A 25,283-nucleotide genomic window follows, 5' to 3' on the forward strand; every position below is an offset into this window, starting at 1 on the left:
ATATTAGAAGCCTTGTGAATTTAGAGTATCTAAACCATATTTTAGTTTAAGATTTCAATTTGACGAAAACAACGTCGTGGAGATTCTGATTAGCCCTATTAACCCATGACTCTCAAACCCAAGAGGAAAAAAAAAAATCTCGAGGGGGAGGGGAAACAGGAGGCGGAGCAAAAACTGAAACCAGGCCGAGAGGAAGCTGTAGAAGGAAGCTCCTTTTTGGTTGGGTTTGTCTTTTTTTAACCCCAGAGAGGCGTGACGCTCTAACTGCCGTCGTGGGTCAGTTTCCCGGCGAAGCGCCCGCCCGCCCCGAATTTCCTCGCCCGCCCTCTCGCTTCCGCCCCGCGGTGCGCTGCTGGGCGCCGCCACTGGGGGCGCCTTGGGCCCCGTGGCTCTGAGGCGGCGGCGGCGGCAGCGGCGGTCTTCCAGTCTTCGCCTTTCCCAGCTCTCAGACGGGCGGCGGCGGCGACCAGCTGCACACCGAAAGGGCACCCACAGCCCAGGCGAGCTGCAGCACGACCGCTCCCCGCGGGCGGGCAGGGTCCGCGCCGCCGCGCTCCGGCCAGGGCTGCCGCGAGAGGCGGCGGCGGCGGCCCCTGCCCCGGCTCCGGCCGGCCCGCGGCGCCCTCCGGCCGCGCCCCCGCGCGCAGCTCGCGGCCCCGGCCATGGGGCTGCGCGGGCTCGGGGCTCCGGTGAGCTGAGGCGGCGGCGCCGGCCCGCGCGCCCCTTGGGGCCGCCCCCGCATCCCGCTCGCCGGCGTCTGGCGCTCATGATGATGAAGAAGAAGAAGTTTAAGTTTAAGGTGGACTTCGAGCTGGAAGAGCTCTCCTCGGTGCCCTTCGTCAATGGGGTCCTCTTCTGCAAGATGCGGCTGCTGGACGGCGGCAGCTTCACCGCAGAGTCCCCCAGGTAACGCGCCCTCCGCGCCCCGCGAGCCGCTGCGCCCGCCCCGCAGGGGTTTCTTCGATGGGCAGCTTGTTCCTTGGCCCATTTGCTCTCTTCTCTTTCTCTAGAGCTTCTCTTTCTCTAGAGACCCGTCTGAAATCAGGAGTTCATTGATCTGCACAAAGTGCTTCGCAAATGGGTCCATCTCGGCTGGGCTTGGCTCCTGGTCTCCTGATTCCAGATGGTTCCTGGTATCTGCGCTTCCCTCCTCAGTGCTCTAGGAATGGGAGCCACGGCCAGAAGGGAGAGGATACTTCTGGTTTCTCTTAAGACATCTTCATATTTGCGAAATGTAAAATGGAACTCGAATTGTTGTTAAAAACAAAACCAAAAAGAACCCAAACTGCTTGAGTTTCAAGAGCCCTGGCCCTGGACAGAAACATGTGCTTAGCCTAAATCCTTTTCTCTTGGTGCTTACTCGGGGTCTCAGAAGCCCAGGATGCAACCACGGTAGGCCCGATCAGGCTTGACTTGAGTCAAGTGTTCCCTGGCGGAGGAGACACCAGTTTGTGCCTCATAGGAGCGCTGCGTCTCCAGTTACGCGCTAACACTCACTGAATTACCAGTCTTGAGGTTGCCACTAGTGGCTCTCAGTGTGAAGGACTTAGAACCAGAAGGAGAGCCCAGACCTGCCCTCATTTTGAAATGAGGCCCTGGGCACTCTCCGGGAGAGTCATTGGCAGGTTACAGAATGAAGCCAAGGGTGATAGTGTTCCTTGAGTCACTTAAGGTCTGTTTGGCAGGTTGACAGATTTACCCTTAAGTTAGTTTTCCTTAAGAAAATAGGAGATTTATGGAATTTTTTTAAAAATGAATTTTAAAGTTCCTGAGATCAAGGGAAGAGATGGACAGTTAATGCTTATTTTGCCTAAATTTACGACTCATAGACTTTATTTTTATCCTAGAAATATTCTTTCTTTTTACCTGTCATCCCTATTAGTGTAAACCCAGAAGGTCAATGGGTTGTGAAATTGGGGTCAGAAAATTGTCTGCGGTGGCAACGCTGAAGCCTATAGATGCCAGAAAATGTAAATGGCTAGTTAGCCAAAGCAAAGGATATATAAAGCGTTATCAACTCTCAGAATTAAAAAAACAGTTACCCGAGGATACTTTTAAAGATTAAACTGTGCTGCCAAATCTTTTGTGGTTATCCAGCTAATTAATTGCACTACAATCATAACAGCGGTGAGAGAGACCAGTGTAACTTAAAATGGTACAGCAAATATTGTACCAGCTTCTCAAGTGTGGAAAAGCCAAAACCAATTCTTGAATGTCCTGTGGGTGCAAATGACTGTCTTACCCTGGGTCTTACCCTTTTCTTTACGGGTCCCACCTGGCCACTTCGGGCTGTTAGACCAGCTCTTTTGGGTCAGTGGTGACACCTGGTGGTCAGGGTACTCTCTCGCTTACCTCTTTCTCCCTCAGATTATTGATTTGGCTTGCTACTCACAAATCAAGTTATTCCAGTATTGCACACAGCCATTTATTAAGCAAATACGTGTAGGTTGGGTCCTTTAAGTATATTATCTTATTTCATGCTGATAGCTAACCTGTAAGGTAGGGATTCCCATTTCGTGGATGAATAAACTGAGACTCAGAAGGCTCAACTTAACCAAGGCCTGCAGATCTGGTAAGTAAAATGTCAGAATCTTGATACAGGTCTGCCTGATTTCAAACAGATTGATGCCAGATGAAGGAGAAAATTATGTGTTGTGCTGAATAAGGAGATTCCTAATAGTTTTAATAAGCAAAGGGTGTAATTTGATTTCTAATTTGCAGGAGTTGGAAAAAACAGAGTTTTCTGGGTTCAATTTACCCCTTTCTCTTCCAACAAAAATGTGGTCTTAATAAAAATCAGTAAGGTTAAGAATAATGCTCTATATAGCCAAACAAACAAAAATCCCTACAGTTTGGAAGGAAATGACTCATAATAAAGAATCTGTGCCTTGTTAGTTAGAGGTAATTGGTGTAAATAAAGCTAAGAGCAAGGATTTAGAATGAGGCCAATCTGAACCTGAATCCCAACTCCGTGATAAACTTGGGTGGGTTGCTCAGCCTCTAAATTTCCATCTATAAAATAAAAACCATCACTGGCATATAGGGTTGCTTTGAGGAATTTTAGGAAGATGATGTACTGAAAACAGCTCTCACAGTGCACTAGCACCCAGTCAACATTTTTTAAAAAGATCTATTTGTCAGAGAGAGAGAGAGTTCACGAGAGTACACACAAGCAGGTTGAGCGTCAGGCAGAGGGAGAGGCAGGCTCAGTGCAAAGCAAGGAGCCCAGTGTGGGACTTGATGCGATGACCCTGGGACCATGACCTGAGTTGAAAGCAGACACTTAACCGACTGAGTCATCCAGGTGCCTACATCTAATCAACATTTGAAGAGAAGACAAAGAGCTTGCCCAAGAGGGTTTGCTTCCTTTAAGATATTGATACTTAATTCCTTTATTCTGACAACTATAAGAGTGTTGGTTTGAAAAAGATCTCGTTTTTACAAGAAAAAAAAATTGAAACACCTAAGGATGTGAATTATTTTTAAATTGCATAACTTAATTCTTGGATGCCAGTCTAGGCATTGCATCTCTGATTAAATGCTAGATTTTAATTAAAAAAAAAGGGGGGGGCACCCAGGGGGCTCAGTCGGTTTTGTCCCATTCTTGATTTCTGCTCAAGTCATGATCTCAGTGTCCTGAGATCAAGCCCCGATCTGTCTCCATGCTCACTGTAGATTCTTCTTGTCCTCGCACTTTGCTCTTCCCTCTCTAAAATAAATAAATTAATTAAATCTTAAATCTTTACGATAAAAAAACTTATTGCCAACCCACCCCCCAAAAAACACTTTATATGCCTCTTATAACTCCCTTAAAAATATGAAATTAACTACATAGAAAAGGGTTAACATAGCAGGCCCAAGACTACTTTTCTTAGAAAGACCTGCTTACAGTGTGTTTGCTGGCATCTGAGAACCAGTTCCCTACACTGATGTAAAACTTTTTTGAGTGTCTCCCTGTGCCTAGACTACAAACAATGTGAATTTTGGTCTCTGCAGGGGGAGAGTGTCTGTACGACCAGCCCCCAAATAACCTTCCTTTGGTAGACAATATGTGTTCCTGTAATTCGATGCTGGAGAAACTGAGTTCTGGGTGACTCTATTAGGAGAGGACTCTTAGAAGGTCCTACTTGGATTCCCATGACTTTGGTCCATGGACCTTTTAGGAGGCTTTACTGATTCTGCTTTGTATCATTTCACTATCATAAATCTTAGCCATGGGGCTCCTGGCTGGCTAAATTGGTGGAGCATGCAACTCTTGATCTCGGGGTTGTGAGTTTGAGCCCCATGTAGAGATTATTAAAAAAAAAAAAATCTTAGACACGAATACGACTATATGCCAAGTCCCATGAGTCTTCCTAATGGACCCCTCAACCTGGGGATGGTCTTGGGGATCACTGATACATGAATGTATGTAAAATAATAATTCATTTTTTAGAAAAAAGGCTTAGAGGTACATTGTAAATTATAGGTATATTTGACTTTATACAGAAACTAAAGAGGCAGATCATTCATTGTTCAGCACATGTTAAATGAACATTTACCAGGTTTCAAGCTGTGTGGCAGGGATTCTGAGAAGCATAACAAATATAAAGGCCCCATAAGGGAATTAGCTCTACTTAATGAAATTAGATCATAGATATATAATTACTTGACAGTAGGAGATAATATGATTTAGTGCCTAATCAATGGGTCAGTTTGTGAGTGGTGTTGAAATTCTACAGGTAAAGAATTTATTTGCAGCTGTAATGGTTATGGAAAACCACAGTAGCTTTTCAGCTGAGCAGGCTGGGAGGATGAATTTGCATTAACAGGGAAGTGAGGGTGAGAGGTCAGCTTGAACGGGTCATCAGTAGGAGCTGGTGATAGAGCAGCCTGATTGCAGAGAGAGTTCACATTGAACAGAAGGAGAAGATAAGGACTTTGAATACCATTATAGTTTGCTTTCCACTGCTCATAGGATAAAAGTCCTTTTGAGAGTCTTGCACAAAGTTGTCTTATGATTAAAGTAGCTGATTGATTTTTGTCAGATTCAAGAGTGGATAGACTAGGTGGGGAGACAAATAAGGAGTCTGTTAAAATAACCCAGGCAGGGGCTAATACGAACCTGAGTTTGGAGGTTTTTCATCTAAGTGTCTGATAAAATAATAACGCTATGACAAATGCCTTGACGCCATGCCAGAGTAAGGAAGTCAAGAAGAGTCTTTGTTTTTTTTTCTGTCTTGTTGAGGTGTATCACAGTATACGTGAGGCTTATTTGTTGATAATAAATTGTGGAGAGGATAGAGGAGGTAGGTTGTGCGTTGGACACAGTACATTGAGGTGACAGTGAGCCTAATTAGCAGTTGGAGACATAGTTATTGTGGGTTTCTTAGATTCTGGTCTATTGTAAGTAAGCCTGCTTACTGAACTTTTCATCTAGAATTTCCTTAACTGTTTTGCCTTTTTAAAGATTAGCAGTGAAAATTAATTTTTAGAATTTTAGAAGTTTCTGCTGGAAAAGTGTGTTTAGTGAACAGGTTAGAAAAAATACAAAGACTAGAAAGTGTTTATTTGTCATAAATGTTATTAAAATTGTCAGGTTTTGCATACCATAGTTAATAAAACATTCAGATAATACATTATATGATAATAGTAATCTAATCAACTGAAACCAAATTATTGCCTAATAATTTTTGAAACTTTCAAAAAGATAGAAAATTACACTATTTAAGTCTTTTAAGTGCATGCTTCCTTTGTAAAAGCATTTAAATCTCTTGAGGTGTGTTAAGACTGTCAGAACAGGTTTCATTTCTGTCTGCTTTAGTAACAGAATAAGGAAGAAAAGTTTCCTGTATTTTTAGGATTCCCAAGTTTGCCTTATTTTGTTCATCTTTTTTTGTACTCATAGCTAAATACTTTCCAAAGTTTCACATGAGCTTGTGGCAAAAAACCATGTGAATTCAGGGAGTGTCCAGGAAGCTAATGAGCACATCTGTGTATTAGATCTTTTACTTTGTAAACAAGCTGAAGAGATTTCTTCTCTTTGGCCAGAATATGTCTTCATGTTTTCAAGATTTTAGTTCATGCACATTTTGTTTTATTATTTTGCACATCCAGTTTTCTGAACACCATTCGTTGAAGAGTGTCCTTTTCCCACTTCATATGTCCTTATCCCATTTTCTTGCCTCCTTTGTCCTATATTAATTGAGCATACATACAAGGGTTTATTTCTGGGCTCTCTATTCTTTTTCACTGATGTATGAATGTGTTTTTGTGTCCATGTCATAGTGTTTTGATTACCATAGCTTTTTGGATAGTTTGAAATCAGGTGGTATGATACTTTTGGCTTTGTTCTTTTTCAATATTATTGTTTTGGCTATTTGGGGTCTTCTGTGATTCCATACAAATTTTAGAATTATTTGTTTCAGTTCTGTGACAGAGGTCTTTGGAAGTTTAATAGGGATTGCACTGAATAGTAGATTGCTTTCGATAGTAGAGACATTTAAACAATATTAATTCTTCCAGTCCATGAGCCCAGAATTCTTTCCATTTTTTAAATGTCATCTTCAATTTCTTTTATCAGTGTCTTATATTTTTCAGTGTATAGGTCTCTCACCTTCTTGGTTACATTTATTCCTAGGCATTTTATTCTTTTTATACAATTATAAATGCGATTTTTTTCCTGATTTCTCTTTCTGCTACTTAATTATTGGCGTATAGAAATGCAACCGATTTGGGGCCATCTATGTGGCTCAATTAAGCGTCTGCCTTTGGCTTAGGTCGTTATCCCGTGGTCCTGGGATGGAGCCCCACATGGGGCTCCCTGCTCAGTGGGGAGTCTGCTTCTCCCTCTCCCTCTCTGCTCCCCCTGCTTGTGTTCAGTCTCTCTTTCACTCATTCTCTCTTAAAACAAAACAAAACAAAAAACCTTATATAAAAATCTGTTGCATTTCTTTTTTAAATTAATTTTGCATCCTGCAGTTTTACTGAATTCATTTACTAGTTCTAAGTTTTTTGGTAGTCTTTAGGTTTTCTATTTATAGTATCATGTTGTCTTTAAATAGTGACAGTTTCCCTTCATTTTCAAATCGTTTGTCTTTTATTTCTTTCTTTCTTTTTTTTGCCTGATTACTGTGGTGAGGCCTTCCAATGCTGTCAAGGCTGTGTTGAATAAAAATGAGGATGGTAGGCATCATTGTCTTGTTCCTTAGATGAAAAGCTTTTAGATTTTCACTGGTGATGGGTACCTGTGTAGCTAAGTAGATTGTTGGACTCATGATTTCAGCCCAGTTCATGATCTCAGGGTCATGAGATTGAGCAACACATCTGGCTCTGCATTAGGCATGGAGCCTGCTTGAGATTCTCTCTCTACCTCTCCTGCTGCCCCTCCTACCCTAAAAAAATTAGATTTTTTCACTGTTGAGTATGTTATTAGCTATGCTTTTGTCATTTATGGCCTTTTATTATGTTGAGGTACATTCCCTTTATAGTCAGTTTGTTGAGAGTTTTTATCTTAAGTAGATGCGGAATTTTATCAAATGCTTTTTCTGCTTCTATTGAGCTCATTACATGTTTTCTATCTTTCATTTTGTTGATGTGGTATATTATGTTGATTGATTTGCAGATGTTGAAACATCCTTGAATCCCTGAAATAAACCCCATATGATCTTAGTATATGATCTTTTTAATATATTGTTGAACTCGGTTTGCTAATATTTTGTGAGCATTTTTGCACCTGTGTTCACCAGGGCTATTGGCCTGTAATTCTCTCTTTCTCATTCTCTCTCTTTTTTTTTTTTTTAATGATGTCATAGTCTCAGTTTGATATCAGGGTAATGCTGGCCTCATAAAATTAGTTTAGAAGCTTTCCCTTTCCAGTTTTGTTTTGTTTTGTTCTTGAAGAGTTTGAGAAAGACAGGTATTAATCTTTGAATTTTTAGTGGAATTTACCAGTGAAGCCATCTGGTCCTGGACTCTTGTTTATTGGGAGGTTTTGATTATTGATTCAGTTTCCTTACTAGTAATCAGTCTGTTCAGTTTCTATTTCCTCATGATTTAGGCTTGGAAGATTGTAAATTTCCAGAAGTTTATCCATTTCTTCTGTCTTTACAATTTGTTGGCATATAATTGTTCATAGTATCCTATTATGATCCTTTCTGTTTTGGTGATATAAGTTGTAACTTCTCCCCTTTAATTTTTTTTTTTTTTTTAGAGGGATGTTGAGGAGGGGCAGAGGAAGGGGAAAGAGAGAATCTTTTTTTTAATTAATTAATTAATTAATTTTTATTTTTTATAAACATATATTTTTATCCCCAGGGCTACAGGTCTGTGAATCGCCAGGTTTACACACTTCACAGCACTCACCTTAGCACATACCCTCCCCATTGTCCATAACTCCACCGCCCTTCTCCCAACTCCCCTCCCCCCAGCAACACTCAGTTTGTTTTGTGAGATTGAGTCACTTATGATTTGTCTCCCTCCCAATCCCATGTTGTTTCATTTATTCTTCTACCCCCTAAACCCCCCATGTTGCATCTCCACTTCCTCATATCAGTGAGATCATATGATAGTTGTCTTTCTCCAATTGACTTATTTCACTAAACATAATACCCTCTAGTCCTATCCACATTGTCGCAAATGGAAGATTTCATTTCTTTTGATGGCTGCATAGTATTCCATTGTGTTTATATACTACCTCTTCTCTATACATTCATCTGTTGATGGACATCTATGTTCTTTCCATAGTTTGGCTGTTGTAGACATTGCTGCTATAAACATTCGAGTGCATGTGCCCCTTCGGATCACTATGTTTGTATCTTTAGGGTAAATACCCAGTAGTGCAATTGCTGGGTCATAGGGCAGTTCTATTTTCAACATTTTGAGGAATCTCCATGCTGTTTTCCAGAGTGGTTGCACCAGCTTGCATTCCTACCAACAGTGTAGGAGGGTTCCTCTTTCTCCGCATCCTCGCCAGCATCTGTCATTTCCTGACTTGTTAATTTTAGCCATTCTTACTGGTGTGAGGTGATATCTCATTGTGGTTTTGATTTGTATTTCCCTGATGCTCAGTGATATGGAGCACTTTTTCATGTGTCTGTTGGCTATCTGGATGTCTTCTTTGCAGAAATGTCTGTTTATGTCTTCTGCCCATTTCTTGATTGGATTATTTGTTCTTTGGGTGTTGAGTTTGCTAAGTTCTTTATAGATTTTGGACACTAGCACTTTATCTGCTATGTTGTTTGCAAATATCTTCTCCCATTGTCAGTTGTCTTTTGGTTTTGTTAGCTGTTTCCTTTGCTGTGCAAAAGCTTTTGATCTTGATGAAATCCCAATAGTTCATTTTTGTCCTTGCTTCCTTTGCCTTTGGCGATGTTCCTAGGAAGATGTTGCTGTGGCTGAGGTCGAAGAGGTTGCTGCCTGTGTTCTCCTCAAGGATTTTGATGGATTCCTTTCTCACATTGAGGTCCTTCATCCATTTTGAGTTGACCATAGAGTTGAGGGTCTGTTTCTGGGCTCTCTATTCTGTTCCATTGATCTATGTGTCTGTTATTGTGCCAGTACCATATTGTCTTGATGATGACAGCTTTGTAATAGAGCTTGAAGTCTCAAATTGTGATGCTACCAACTTTGGCTTTCTTCTTCAATATTTTTTTGGCTCTTCGAGGTCTTTTCTGGTTGCATATAAATTTTAGGATTTGGTCCATTTCTTTGAAGAAAATGGATGGTACTTTGATAGGAATTGCATTAAATGTGTAGATTGCTTTAGGTAGCATAGACATTTTCACAATATTTATTCTTCCAATCCAGGAGCATGGAGCATTTTTCCATTTCTTTGTGTCTTCCTCAATTTCTTTCATGAGTACTTTATAGTTTTCTGAGTATAGATTCTTAGCCTCTTAGGTTAGGTTTATTCCTAGGTATCTTGTGGTTTTGGGTACAATTGAAATGGGATTGACTCCTTAATTTCTCTTTCTTCTGTCTTGTTGTTGGTGTAGAGAAATGCAACTGATTTCAGTGCATTGATTTTATATCCTGAAACTTTACTGAATTCCTGTACAAATTCTAGCAGTTTTGGAGTGGAGCCTTTTGGGTTTTCCACATAGAGTATCATATCATCTACGAAGAGTGATAGTTTGATGCCTTTAATTTCTTTTTGTTGTCTGATTGCTGAGGCTAGGACTTCTAGTACTATGTTGAATAACAGTGGTGATAATGGACATCCCTGCCATGTTCCTGACCTTAGCAGAAAAACTTTCAGTTTTTCTCCATTGAGAATGATATTTGTGGTGGGTTTTTCATAGATGGCTTTGATAGTATTGAGGTATGTGCCCTATTCCTGCACTTTGAAGAGTTTTGATCAGAAAGGGATGCTGTACTTTGTCAAATGCCTTTTCAGCATCTATTGAGAGTATCATATGGTTCTTGTTCTTTCTTTTATTAATGTGTGTATCCCATTGATTGATTTGCAGATGTTGAACCAAGCTTGCAGCCCTGGAATAAATCCCGCTTGGTCATGGTGAATAATCCTTTTAATGTACTGTTGAATCCTATTGGCTAGGATTTTGTTGAGAATTTTCACATCTGTGTTCATCAAGGATATTGGTCTGTAGTTCTCTTTTTTGATGGGATCCTTGTCTGGTTTTGGGTCAAGGTGATGCTGGTCTCATAAAAGGAGTTTGGAAGTTTTCCTTCCATTTCTATTTTTTGGAACAGTTTCAGGAGAATAGGAATTAGTTCTTCTTTAAATTTTTGGTAGAATTCCCCCGGGAAGCCATCTGGCCCTGGGCTTTTGTTTGTTTGGAGATTTTTGATGACTGTTTCAATCTTCTTACTGGTTATGGGTCTGTTCAGGTTTTCTATTTCTTCCGGGTTCAGATGTGGTAGTTTATATGTCTCTAGGAATGCATCCATTTCTTCCAGATTGTCAAATTGTTGGCATAGAGTTGCTCATAGTATGTTCTTAAAATTGTCTGTATTTCTTTGTTAGTTGTGATCTCTTCTCTTTCATTCATGATTTTATTTATTTGGGTCCTTTCTCTTTTCTTTTTGACAAGTCTGGCCAGGGGTTTATCAATCCTAATACCTCTTTCAAAGAACCAGCTCCTAGTTTCATTGATTTGTTCTATTGTTTTTTTGGTTTCTATTTCATTGATTTCTGCTCTGATCTTCATGCTTTCTCTTCTCCTGCTGGGCTTAGGGTTTCTTTCTTGTTCTTTCTCCAGCTCCTTTAGGTTTAGGGTTAGGTTGTGTACTTGAGACCTTTCTTATTTCTTGAGAAAGGCTTGTACTGCTATATATTTTCCTCTCAGGACTGCCTTTGTTGTGTCCCACAGATTTTGAACTGTTGTGTTTTCATTATCATTTGTTTCCATGAACTTTTTCAATTCTTCTTTAATTTCCCGGTTGACCCATTCATTCTTTAGAAGGATGCTGTTTAGTCTCCATGTATTTGGGTTCTTTCCAAACTTCCTCTTGTGGTTGAGTTCTAGCTTCAGAGCATTGTGGTCTGAAAATATGCAGGGAATGATGCCAGTCTTTTGATATCGGTTGAGTCCTGATTTAGGACCGAGGATGTGGTCTATTCTGGAGAATGTTCCATGTGCACTAGACAAGAATGTGTATTCTGTTGCTTTGGGATGAAATGTTCTGAATATATCTGTGATGTCCATCTGGTCCAGTGTGTCGTTTAAGGCCTTTATTTCCTTGCTGATCTTTTGCTTGGATGATCTGTGCATTTCAGTGAGGGGAGTGTTAAAGTCCCCTACTATTATTGTATTATTGTTGATGTGTTTCTTTGATTTTGTCATTAATTGGTTTATATAGTTGGCTGCTCCCACGTTGGGGGCATAGATATTTAAAATTGTTAGATCTTCTTGTTGGACAGACCCTTTGAGTATGATATAGTGTCCTTCCTCATCTCTTATTATAGTCTTTGGCTTAAAATCTAATTGATCTGATATAAGGATTGCCACCCCTTCCCTCTTCTGATGTCCATTAACATGGTAAATTGTTTTCCACCCCCTCACTTTAAATCTGGAGGTGTCTTAGGGTCTAAAATGAGTTTCTTGTAGGCAACATATAGATGGGTTTTGTTTTTCTATCCATTCTGATACCCTGTGTCTTTTGATTGGGGCATTTAGCCCATTAACATTCAGGGTAACTATTGAGAGATATGAATTTTGTGCCATTGTATTGCCTGTAAGGTGACTGTTAACTGTATATTGTCTCTGTTCCTTTCTGATCTACTACTTTTAGGCTCTCGGAAAGAGAGAATCTTTTTTTTTTTTTTTTTTTTTAAGATTTTATTTATTTATTTGATGCACAGAGAGAGAAATCACAAGTAGTCAGAGAGGCAGGCAGATGGAGAGGGGGAAGCAGGCTTTCCGAGGAGCAGAGAGCCCGATGCTTTTTACTAACTATATAACTTTCAATGCCTCTTTGTATTTGTTTCCTCAGATACAAAATGAAAGTAATAACAGCAATAATGTAGTAATAGTACCTTCCTAGTATGGGTATTTTGAAGGATATAAAGGCTTAGAAAAGTTTCTGACACATGGGAAAAGTATACAAAAATCTTAGCTACCATAATTACAATAGTGTATTATGTGAATAGATGACCCCGTTTCTGGTCAGGGTATAAAGAAGTTTGTGACTCCTACTCAATGGTGGAAAGCTGAAAGCTTTCTCTCTAAGATCAGGAACAAGACAAGTGGAATGCTTAACTATTGAGCCACGCTGGCACCCATGTCACGCCACTGTTAGAAATGAGAAAGTTGATCCATAGAAAACAACATAATTTGTTCAAGGTCACCAATCAGTTAAATTAAAGATATTTGGAAGACTGTTCCATAAAAGAAGAATAGGTTTATGCTGGGTACATCAAAGGACGGAACCTTAGATCAGTGGGGACATGTTAAAGAAAGCATGTCTCTATCCGATATAATATTAGAAAAGTAATCTCTAATATTTAGAAGAGTACAGTAGTGAATATGCTATCTTGGTACCCTGTTCATTTGTAAGGGACGTTGTCCTTCATTAGAGGGATTGATGACCTAGATGATTCTCATGACCCTTTCTGACTCCAGGGTTCTATGATTAGGCTTTCCGTTGTATTTCCTAATATCGCTCTTCCTAAATCACCCATTTTAGCCCAGACTGGTCAGCTTATAGTAGCCAAATGTTGGTATGTTTCTGTCTCCTTTGTACTCTCTCCTTTTCTCACCTCTTCGCACCATTCTTGTCATTTATTCAAATTCCTACCATTTGTTGGCTTTATGCCCAAACTTGTCTCAACCTACAATCCACCCACTGCTTTCCTGCCATGTGTACTACACATAGTGTGTCCATAATAAATGTCTGTTATCTGATGAATGAATGAAATCCTTCCTCACTGTCTCACTCTGATTTTACCTTTCACTCAATTTTATAGTTCTTGTTTTTACCCCCCAGTCATTTTACCCAAATTTGTTCTTTTAATTGCCTTCATAAAGAATTCCCATGCAGTGTAAACTTATGGTAGTAAAAATAAATTCAAGAAAAGGTAGAAAGAAGTATTTAATTGTTTTTTGGGGTGGGGGGTAGGCAGGGGAAGTGTCATGGAAGAAAATTCCTTAGCAAGGCTTTGAAAAAAGTCTAGCTGGAGAAGGAAATGAAATGATAGAAGAAATAGTACATACACACAGTGGCAAGGCACAGCGGCATGGTATGTGCCAGGAGCACTGTGAATCCAGGTTTGCCCCGCTATCCAGGCATAGAGCATTCCTATGAAATCTTTCCTAAGGCAACGGCATAAGGTAGAGAGTACCATCCCCCTTTCCAAAAGTTCACATTCTGCCACTTCACGTTTAGGAAAGATCCACTTTATTTAATGGTAACAGCTTTTTATGTGAAAGCAAAAATCCTCTTCAGATTTCTTTCCGTTAGCAGGCACTAATGTAGGTCTCTCCTAAATATGAAGAGACAAGACACAAACTTTCAGAGTGAGGCATAGTATTAACAGTATTTTCTACCCTTATTTTCTGGTTCTGCTTTCTACAGTTTTGATTACCAGAGATCAAGTGCAGTAAGGAAGATCCTCCTTCTAACATGTAGTCAGAAGGTGAGCATTAGCCTCAGGCTGTGGCACAATGCCTGGGTCATTTGACTAACTCAGCACAGACATTTCGTCATCTCACATCATCACAAAAAGGGAGAGTATAGTATGGTATTTTAGGAGAGAGACCACATCTGTTTCCTTGTTAGTTATCTTTGCCAGTTTCTTACTGTGCCTACTTTATAAATTAAACCTTATCATAAATATGCATAGGAAAAAACATAGTACAAATAGGATTCTGTGCTATCGAGTTTTAGGCATCCACTGGGAGTCTTGGAATATATCCCCCTGATTGGGGGGGGCACTACTATAATCGTGTATTATGCGGACACATTAAAAGAGAGAGAGAGAACGGTCTCTACAAGGAGTCTGGACTTTAATACTCTAGGGTCTACGGAGCCAAAAGCAGAGGAGTGACTTGTACAAAATTAGTAGGTTGGCTTAAGGCTGGAATTTAAGAGAATTCTTATCTGACAACCTTAACTTTCTCAGTAGCAACCAAAAAGGGGGAGAATAAGGAACATGGGGATCATGATAAAAGATCAGAAAAGCTTCTGTAAGTGATGGGAGAGAAAGCTGACCAAAGACAAATCCAAAAGGCCTAACTAGAACTTAAAACGTGAATTTTAGAGGCACCTGGGCAGCTCAGGCAGTTAAGTATTCCAACTCTTGACTTCGGCTCAGGTCATGATCTCAGGGTCATGAGATCAAGCCTCATGTTGGGCTCCACACTGATCATGGAGCCTGCTTGGGATGCTCTGTCTCTCCCTCTGCCCCATCCCCCATGATTGCTCTCTCTCCCTCTCTAAAGAAACCATGAATTTTAGTGATGGCAGTGTGTATGTTCATGCATTCTTCTCCAGCAGTGCTCATAGGATTGAGATAGGAAAAAAGTGAACAGAAGGTTTGATCCAGGTTTGTAGGTATGTGAAAAGGCCAAGGAGGCAAGGGAATTAGAGTGTTGGTGAGAAAGGAATTTTAAGCAGTTGCTCATGGGGTCCATACTTCATAAGGAAAGAAGCCAGGCCAGGAAGATAAATCAGGAAAACAAAATGGTTAGATGATACAGGTCTCAGTGGTTGTAAAGAAAAGTACGTGTGAAAGGAATGAGGATGTGACGGAGTTGCTGGAGTCAGAGATGTGCTCAGAGAGCAGGATATTGAAGCTTTGAGGATCCGTCCTTCAGTTTTGAGTCAGGAGGGTTGGCAAGGTGCAGTGTTACTAAAGTGGTGGGTGTGAAGACAGGCATAGGGCAAAGAACTCTGAGTGTAGGGTGTTAGGTCATTTGCATGGTGTTAAAATAGCCAGTAATGACTGCAAGTGTTGGGGCCAAAAGAGATCAAAAAAGCAGTATTTCATTGGGACATTAACTAGGAGAGGAAGAAATTAGTCTTACATTATGGCCTGATGTTACATGCCTCAGGTTTGTAAGTAGAAGAGTTACAGCTTACAAATAACATTGCGGGGTTAGGAATATGCTAATGCTGCCTTCTGTGGAAGATGGGGGTGGAAAATAAACATCACCTACTCTCAAAGACTTCAGCACAGTGTTCTCATGAGATAGTTGATTTCAGTTAAGCAGTGAGTGGAGTGTTGTTACATGAAGAGGTTGAGACTGTAAGAGTGTACTTAACTTTCTGGGATCAAGGTTTCAGGTGACACGTCAGATGAGTTGGGAAGGAGAACAGCAACAGAATGAATCACAGCAAGGAAGAATAGAATAATAGGGAAGAGCCTGCTGGGGATTCAGAAGGGCTAGGCAAGGATCTGCATCTTAAGTCTTCTTCTGTGTACTACAGGGATGAGAGGTATGCATAGAACTGAATAGCCTGAAGATTTCTAATATGGACATGAAATAATTTAGTGCTCTAAGGCCCAGGTTATACGAGACAGTTGTTCCAGCTGTCTCTACTACTTCTAGGCATGCATGAACAAGGTCATGTGTGTCTTGCCTTCCACTTCCTCAGAAGCCTTCTCCTTGATCATCTGTGTCTCTGTTTCACAGCCCCTACCTACAGATTTGATCTTTACCTTCCCTAATCTTGTCACCCTGTTTCAGAGGATAACTGTTCTTCCTTCTGTTTAGTGCCAACCCACTCCCCTGTATCGCTGACCCCACCTCCACCTAACTTCCCTCTGTCTCTCTTTCTGTACAGTTCTGACCCAAACTTCATGAAAAAATAATCCGCATTTGCTGCTTCTTGAGCATTCCTTCTTCCTGCCTCAACCCTATACTCGGATACCTACCCCGCCAATCAGTGGAAACCGTCCTTGCTGACCTCATCAGCCACCCCTAATTGCCGCATCTGGTCAATATTTTCTCATTCTCATGTTTGTGCTCTATTTAAAGTCACCTGGCAAGTACCAATTTCTTGAAACTTGACTACTTTTTTTTTTTTTTTTTAAGATTTTATTTATTTGACAGAAATCACAAGGCAGAGAGAGAGAGGGAAGCAGGCTCCCCGCTGAGCAGAGAGCCTGATGCGGAACTCGATCCCAGGACCCTGAGATCATGACCCGAGCCGAAGGCAGCGGCTTAACCCACTGAGCCACCCAGGCACCACGAAACTTGACTACTTTTGTTTCCATGAATTTTCGTCTCCACCTTAACCTCCCACTTCTGATTCCTGAGGTCACTTCTGTTTACCTTCTTTTCTTCTCTTCTTCTTCCTTCTTCTTCTTTCATATTTCTTCTTCTTAACTGACTTTATTTTTTGAGCAGTATTATGTTCCCAGCAAAATTGAGGGGGAAGTATAGAGAGTTCCCATGTACCCCCTGTCCCACACATGCACATCTCCCCCATTGTCCACATCTCCCAGCAGAAGGTATGTTTGTTTGATGGACCTACATTGACACATCATTATCACCCAGAGTCCGTGGTTTTTATTCAGGTTCACTCTTGGTGTTCTATAGCCCATGGGCTTTCACAAATGTGTTCTGACGTGTATTCACCTTTGCAGTGTACAGAATAGTTTCAGTGCCCTCAAAATCTTCTTTGTCATTTATTCATTCCTCCTTTTCCCTAAACCTAGACTCCATTCATGAGCCTTTTCTAGAGTTTCATGTAATTGGAATCATACAGCAAGTAACCTTATTCAGATTGGCTTCTTTCACTCAGTAATAGGCGTTTAAGGTTCTTCCATGTCTTCATAGCTCGATAGCTCATTTCTTTTTATCACCAAATAATAATTTGGTAGTCTGAGTGTACTACAAATAATCTGTTCACCTACCATTCATTGTATATGTATGTGTATATATACATGTGTATATGTGTGTATACATTTATATATATTTATTTTTATATATTGTATATTTATTTATATGATTTATAAATTTGTGTATATTAATTTATATATGTGTGTATGTATAAAATTCCATTTATGAGAGTTACTTAGGGTAGTCATATTCATAGAGACAGAAAGTAGAATGATGGTTGCTAGGACCTTGGGGGAAGAAGGAATGGGGAATTATTTAATGTGTATAGAGTTTCACTTTTACAAGAGGAAAAGAGGTCTTAGAGATTTGATACAGCATGAATGTGTTTAAGACTACTGAACTGCACACGTAAAAATGGTTAAGATAGTAAATTTTATGTTATGTGTATTTACCACAAGTTTTGTTTTTAGTTTTTTTTTTTTTTAAGATGTGTTTCTTGGACAGACAGAGATCACAAGCAGGCAGCGAGAGAAGGAGGGGGAAACAGGCTCCCTTCTGAGCAGAGAGCCGGATGCGGGGCTTGATCCCAGGACCTTGAGATCATGACCTGAGAAGCAGAGGCTTTAGCCCACTGAGCCACCCAGGTGCCCCTCTTTTTTTTTTTTTTTTTTTTTAGAGAGAGAGAGCAGGCACACTTGGGGGAGGGGCAGAGGGAGAAGGAGAGAGAGAATCTCAAGCAGACTCCACACTATGTGTGGAGCCTGACATAGGGCTTGATCCCACAACCCTGAGATCATGACCTGAACCAAAACCAAGAGTTGGATGCTTAACTGACTGAACCATCCACATGCCCTTTACCACAATTTTTAGATGAAAAAGTATTTAGTCCCCCCATTTTTATTTGATCAAGCCAATTACTTACATATTAGTATATTTAAATAAAGTTGATTAGTATTAAGAAGAATGTTTTCTTCTTTTTAAACTTAATGGTACAGGAACATTTTTGCCATGAATTTTCTGCAATAGCATTGATGGATCCATTCAGTTATTCTGCAACTATGTGATTTCTTAAATTTAAGACATTTAGGTTTATGTTGTAATTAATTTTTACCTAACAATTTTAGGCAATTCCCTCTTTTTCTCACTTGTATTTGTGCTTTTTAAAGCGATTTTTGCTTGTACTATAAGTCTTGAGATATATCTTATTTGTTCATAACAAATAGCATTTATTGATAATATGTCAAATTTATCCTTTATTAAGTGTATTACCTTAATAAATTTGTTCTTTTTTATAAAGATTTTTAAAAATTTATTCTTTTGAGAGAGAGACACAGACAGCATGAGAGAGAGGGAGAGCATGCATGCAAGCAGGAATAGGAGGAAGAGGAAGGAGAGAGGGAGAAGCAGCCTTCTCACCGAGCAAGAAGCCTGATGTGGGGCTCAATCCCAGGACCCTGGGATCATGACCTGAGCTGAAGGCAGACGCTTAGTGGACTGAGCCACCCAGGCACCACAGTAAATTTGTTCTATGAAAGTTCTGTATAAGACATATACTTTCATCTTTTGCATGAGCCCTTTTCATGATCTCAAAGCATATATCCTTCATAACCATTGATGAATATATTATAATAAAATAATATATATTAACATATAATTGTTACTGTAAACATAGGTATAAAATACAATTTTTAATCATCAAAAAGTCTGTAGTTTAGTGAGAGATACTGACACATATATTGTTAAATGCAGTACAGAGCAGAGTGACAAAGTCTACAGTAAATGCACAAATCAAATTGTATGGCAGTTCAAAGAAAGAGAGCATGTGATCTAAGCTTTGAAAGATTAGTACAAATGGAACAAATAATTCTAAAATTTATATGGAACCAGAAAAGACCTCGAATAGCCAAAGGGATATTGAAAAAGAAAGCCAAAGTTGGTGGCATCACAATTCCGGACTTCAAGCTCTATTAAAAAGCTGTCATCATCAAGACAGCATGGTACTGGCACAAAAACAGACACATAGATCAATGGAACAGAATAGAGAGCCCAGACCCTCAACTCTATGGTCAACTAATCTTCGACAAAGCAGGAAAGAATGTCCAATGCAAAAAAGACAGCCTTTTCAATAAATGGTGTTGGGAAAACATGCAGAAAAATGAAATTGGACCATTCATTTCCTTACACCACACACAAAAATAGACTCAAAATGGATGAAGGACCTCATTGTGAGAAAGGAATCCATCAAAATCCTTGAGGAAAACACAGGCAGCAACCTCTTCGACCTCAGCCACAGCAACATCTTCCTAGGAACATCGCCAAAGGCAAGGGAAGCAAGGGCAAAAATGAACTATTGGGATTTCATCAAGATCAAAAGCTTTTGCACAGCAAAGGAAACAGTTAACAAAATCAAAAGACAACTGACAGAATGGGAGAAGATATTTGTAAACGACATATCAGATAAAGGGCTAGTGTCCAGAATCTATAAAGAACTTAGCAAACTCAACACCCAAAGAACAAATAATCCAATCAAGAAATGGGCAGAGGACATGAACAGACATTTCTGCAAAGAAGACATCCAGATGGCCAACAGACACATGAAAAAGTGCTCCATATCACTCGGCATCTGGGAAATACAAATCAAAACCACAATGAGATATCACCTCACACCAGTCAGAATGGCTAAAATGAACAAGTCAGGAAATGACAGATGCTGGTGAGGATGTGGAGAAAGGGCAACCCTCCCACACTGTTGGTGGGAATGCAAGCTGGTGCAGCCACTCTGGAAAACAGCATGGAGGTTCCTCAAAATGTTGAAAATAGAACTGCCCTATGACCCAGCAATTGCACTACTGGGTATTTACCCTAAAGATAGAAACGTAGTGATCCAAAGGGGCACGTGCACCCGAATGTTTATAGCAGCAATGTCCACAATAGCCAAACTATGGAAAGAACCTAAATGTCCATCAACAGATGAATGGATCAAGAAGATGTGGTATATAAACACAATCGAATACTATTCAGCCATCAAAAGAAATGAAATCTTGCCATTTGCAACAACATGGATGGAACTAGAGCGTATCATGCTTAGCAAAATAAGTCAAGCAGAGAAAGACAACTATCATATGATCTCCCTGATATGAGGAAGTGGTGATGCAACATGGGGGCTTAAGTGGGTAGGAGAAGAATCAATGAAACAAGATGGGATTGGGAGGGAGACAAACCATAAGTGACTCTTTATCTCACAACACAAACTGAGGGTTGCTGGGGGAAGGGGGGTTGGGAGAAGGGGGGTGGGGTTATGGACATTGGAGAGGTTATGTGCTTTGGTGAGTGCTGTAAGTGTGTAAACCTGGCGATTCACAGACCTGTACCCCTGGGGATAAAAATATATGTTTATAAAAAATTAAAAATTAAAAAAAAAAAGTAGGAAAGAAAAAAAAAAGAAAGAAAGATTAGTACGACTTTTCCAGTAGGGGTAAAATGGGATAGGAGAATGTCAGACTTTTTGACTTGTGTTTATTATTAAAAACCATCTTAGGGATGCCTCGGTGGTTCAGTTGGTTAAGCATCTCCGTTTGGCTCAGGTAATGATTCCAGTGTCCTGGGATTGAGCCCCACATGGGACTTCTGGCTCAGCAGTGAGCCTGCTTCTTCCTCTGCTTCTGCCTGCCACTCTGCCTGGCTTTCTCTCTGACAAATAAATAAATTAATAAAATCTTTAAAAAAATAGAAACAACTGTCTTAAAGAGCAGTACATTAATACTGAATCTTCATCAGAAAAGCATTTTCTAGTGTAGCCTTTTTGTAAAACAGACTGGCGATTCCTCACGTGTGAAAACAGAGTTCCATATAACCTGGCAGTTCCTCTTAATATACCTAATTGAAAATGAAAAGAAGTCAACATAGGGGCGCCTGGCTGGTTTGGTCAGTGGAACATGGGAATCTTGATCTTGGGGTTGTAAGTTCAAGCCCCACGCTGGGTGTGAAGATTACTTAAAAATAAAATCTTAAAAAAAAAAAAAAAGAAAAAAAATCAACACAAACTCTTATACATGACTTTACATAGCAACATTAATCATAATAGTCAAAAGTCAAAACAACTTCAATGTCTGTCAGCTGATCAAATGGGTAAATGTGGGACATCCATACAATAGAATATTTTTCAGCAATAAAAAATGATGTACTGATACATGCTACAACATGGATGAACCTTGAAAACATCATGGTCAGTGAAAGAAACCATCACAAAAAGCTATATATTATATGATTTCCTATTCTGGACATTTCATTTAAATTCAATTTCATTTCATTTAAGACAAAAAGTAAATTAGTAGTCACCCAGGCCTTAGGGGCTTGGGGGGAAAGAGGGAGTGACTGCTGATGAAGTTTCTTTTGAGGGGATGAAAAGGTTCTAAAACAAATTGTGGTGGTTTCACAATCTGAATACACTAAAAACCATTGAATTTTACATTTTAAATGGATGAAGCTTATAGTGTGGGAATTATGTCTCAATAAAGTTGTTTTTAAAAAGCATTTTATGGTGTACCTAGCCAGCTCAGTCCATAGAGCATGCAGCTCTTGATTCGGGGTCATGAGTTCAGGTCCCATGTTGTGAGTGGAGCCTACTTAAATAATAAAAATAAAAATAAATAAATAATAATGGGGCACCTGGGTGGCTCAGTCAGTTAAGCATCTGGCTCTTGATTTCAGCTCAAGTCATAATCTCATGGATTGTGAGATTGAGCCCCATGTTGGGCTCTGTGCTGAGCATGGAGTCTGCTTTAGATTCTCTCCCTCTCCTCCACTGCTTATGCTTGAGCTCTATCCCTCTCTCTAAAATAATAATAATAATAATAATGATTAATAAGAAAGCATTTTCTGACAAAACTCTATTAAACCAATCTAAGTCCTTGGAAAGTTTTCTATACAGTTCATTCTTTCATTTAACAAATATTCATTTGTCTATTATGTGCCAGGTACTGTTGCAGGCAGTTGAACTATTTCTATTACTTTTCACTTCAGTTTTTCATAAAATTATTTTTCTTGGTGATTATTCTCTTATTTATATATTTTGCAATAAACATGAGTTAAAAACAAGTATAAAAATTATAATATCTTAATTTTTATTAGTCTGTTAGAGTATGTATAGTGACTATTTTTTTTTATAGAGTCCACTTTTCAGGATCAGATTTTACATATTTGTACTATGTTGAGAGGGGCAGCTCGGTGCTTTAAGTCCTTCAGCATAGAACTCTTCCAGCTCAGGTTATGATCTCAGATCTCAGGGTTGTGAGATGGAGCCCTGAACTGGGCTCCATGCTAAGTGTAGTCTGCTTGGGATTCTTTCCATCTTCCTCTCCCTCTCCTTCAGCTCATGTGCAAGTTCTCTCTCTCTCTCTCAAATAAAACTGTGTTCAGAATTAATTTTGTGGCAATTTATATAGACAAAAGCAATTTTAATCATTTTAGCTAGTGAGTTATTTTAGCCACTTTTTATAAAAAGATTTATTTATTTGAGAGAGAGAGAGCATAAATGCATACCCAAGAGTGAGGGGAAGGGCAAAGGGAGAGAATCTTCAGGCAAACCCCGCCCCGTCCCCACCCCCCGCTCGGAGCCTTGATTTCAAGATCCATGAGACCATGACCTGAGCCAAAACCAAAGGTCAGCACTTAACGAACTGGGCCACCCAGGTGGCCCTTGAGCCACTTTTATGCTTATTATTGATACGAATAATATTTGTTATAGATTGGATAAAAAAAACTTTAGAATTTTTCTTTCTTAGCTAAACCAAGACGAAATTTTGAGCATTGCCCACCAGCTCTGTATTACAGTTTAGGGAGCAAAGATCTTTGGGGTCAAAATGTCATGCTTTGGGGTACGGGAGAAACAGATTTAAGCAGGAGCACTGAACCATAAAAGTGGACAGTGTGGAGAACATGTCTAGGTAGTGAAGCAGAACAACATGTTTGGGGGCTTTAATGAAGGGCAAGACAGCATCTGGGATCAGATGGATGCTATTCTGCAAAGACCGAATTTATTCTGTATGCGGTATGACCTTGAACCCACCATACCCTTTTTTTCTGATCTTAAAATTAGTTCAAGGTAAGTATAGAGAATTTATAGGAAAGTATATAAAATTACAAAGACAAAAATATTACCCATCAGAAATAATTACTGTTAAATTTTTATGAAATGTACCTTTCCAGTTTCTCCCCATTTGTTTTTTACACAGATGAAGAAAAATTACATACACAATATTTATTCTGCCTTTTTTTTTACTATTATAAGCATCTTCCACATTATTAAACACTTTAGCATGTTATTTTAATAGTGGCAAATGTAGTATTCTTTCATGAATGAACTATAAATAACAATTCTTCTGTTTTGGATATTCTTTCATTTATTTATTTATTTATTTTGAGAGACAGAGATCACAAGTAGGCAGAGAGGCAGGCAGAGAGAGAGAGAGGAGGAAGCAGGCTACCTGCCGAGCAGAGAGCCTGATGTCGGGGCTCAATCCCAGGACCCTGGGATTATGACCTGAGCCGAGGGCAGAGGCTTAACCCACTGAGCCACCCAGGCACCCCTGTTTTGGATATTCTTATTACTTCCAATCTATCCCTTCTCTTGCCCATTCTGAGCTCTTTCCCACAAACATTTGAATGTGAGGTACAAGCAAGCTCTGTGATGATGTGTGGTAGGCAGCTGAAAGTATATGTCTGAAACTGAGCAAGATTGTCAGGATTGCATAATTAGATTTTTAAATAATCCATATGGACAAATAATAAAAACCAGAGATGACATATAGAATGAAACATAAAGGCTGGAGGATAGATCTTTGTAGCAAAGATCTATTAACAAGAAAATGTGGTTATCACAGAAGCTACCTGAAGAAAAATCTTTAGAGGAGAGTGTTCAGCTCTGCCATAGTATGAGAGAGAGAAAGTGGTGTGAGAACTACTCTCTTTATTTGACAATTAGCAAGTCTGGTGAACTTTTTTTTTATTGAGGCATAACTAACATTGAACATTATGTTAGTTTCAGATGTACAACGTGATGACTTTAGACTTGTATACATTTCAAAATCACCACCACTACAATAAGTCATCTGCCACCATATGTAGTTACAAAAATTTTTTCTTGTGATGAAAACTTTTAAGATCTACTCTCAGAAATTTTCAAATATGCAATACAGTATTACTGGTATAGTCACCATGCTGTACATTATATCCTTGTGACTTATAACTGGTAAGTTACCCATTTGATCCACTTATCCATTCATACATCAGGACACTGAGGCTATTTTCATATCTTGGCTATTGTAAGTAAAGCTTGTTTATTATTGTTAATAATCTTTGTTTTTGTTTTTGTTTTCTATAAATGGATCTTATGGTAGTTTTTTTTTTAATTTGCTGAGGAACCGCCGTACTGTTTTCCATCGTGGCTGCACCAATTTACATTCCCACCAGTAGTGTACATGCATTTTCTTTTTTCTACTTCTTTACCAGTATTTATTTCTTGTCTTTTTGATTCTTCCCTTTCTGATAGGTGTAAAGTGGCATCTCATTGTGGTTTTGATTTCCATTGGCTTGATGATTAATGATGTTGAATATCTTTCCTTATATCTGTTGGTCATCTGTATGTCTTCTTTGGGAAAATGTCTACTCATTTCCTCTGCCCATTCTTTAATCAGATTTTTTTTATTATTGAGTTGTAGGAGTTCTAATTTTGGATCTTAACCCCTTATTAAACATATGATTTGTAAATATTTTCTCCTATTCAATTCAGTAGACTGCCTCTTCATTTTGTTGATGGTTTCCTTTGCTCTGCAGAAGCTTCTCAGTTTGAAGTAGTGCTGTTTGTTTGTTTTTGTCACCTTTTCTTTTTGAGTCAAGCCTGAAAAATCACTATCAAGAACTATGTCAAGGAGCTTACTACCTGTGTTTTCTTCTGAGAGTTTTATGATTTCAGGTCTTATGTTCAAGTTTTTAATCCAGCTTGAGTTAATTTTTGCATATGCTGTAAGATAGTGGTCTAATTTCATCCTTTTCCAT

General features: G+C 39.4%; 1 protein-coding gene and 1 pseudogene across 2 annotated transcripts in view; one reads left to right on the forward strand and one right to left on the reverse strand.

Moving 5' to 3' along the window:
• The first annotated feature begins 683 nt into the window (after window positions 1-683).
• Window positions 684-25,283, forward strand: part of EEIG2 (EEIG family member 2) — an 83,660-nt gene continuing 59,060 nt past the window's right edge. For both annotated transcript variants that reach the window (XM_059375599.1, XM_059375600.1), the window contains exon 1: window positions 684-906. In XM_059375599.1, the coding sequence (XP_059231582.1) occupies window positions 767-906 (140 nt within the window). In that variant the 5' untranslated portion in view covers window positions 684-766. The remainder of the gene's footprint in view (window positions 907-25,283) is intronic.
• The window catches only part of LOC132001556 (uncharacterized), a 33,245-nt pseudogene continuing 8,968 nt past the window's right edge, over window positions 1,007-25,283 (reverse strand).

This window comes from Mustela nigripes, chromosome 14, assembly GCF_022355385.1.
Source record: "Mustela nigripes isolate SB6536 chromosome 14, MUSNIG.SB6536, whole genome shotgun sequence".
NCBI lineage: Eukaryota > Metazoa > Chordata > Mammalia > Carnivora > Mustelidae > Mustela > Mustela nigripes.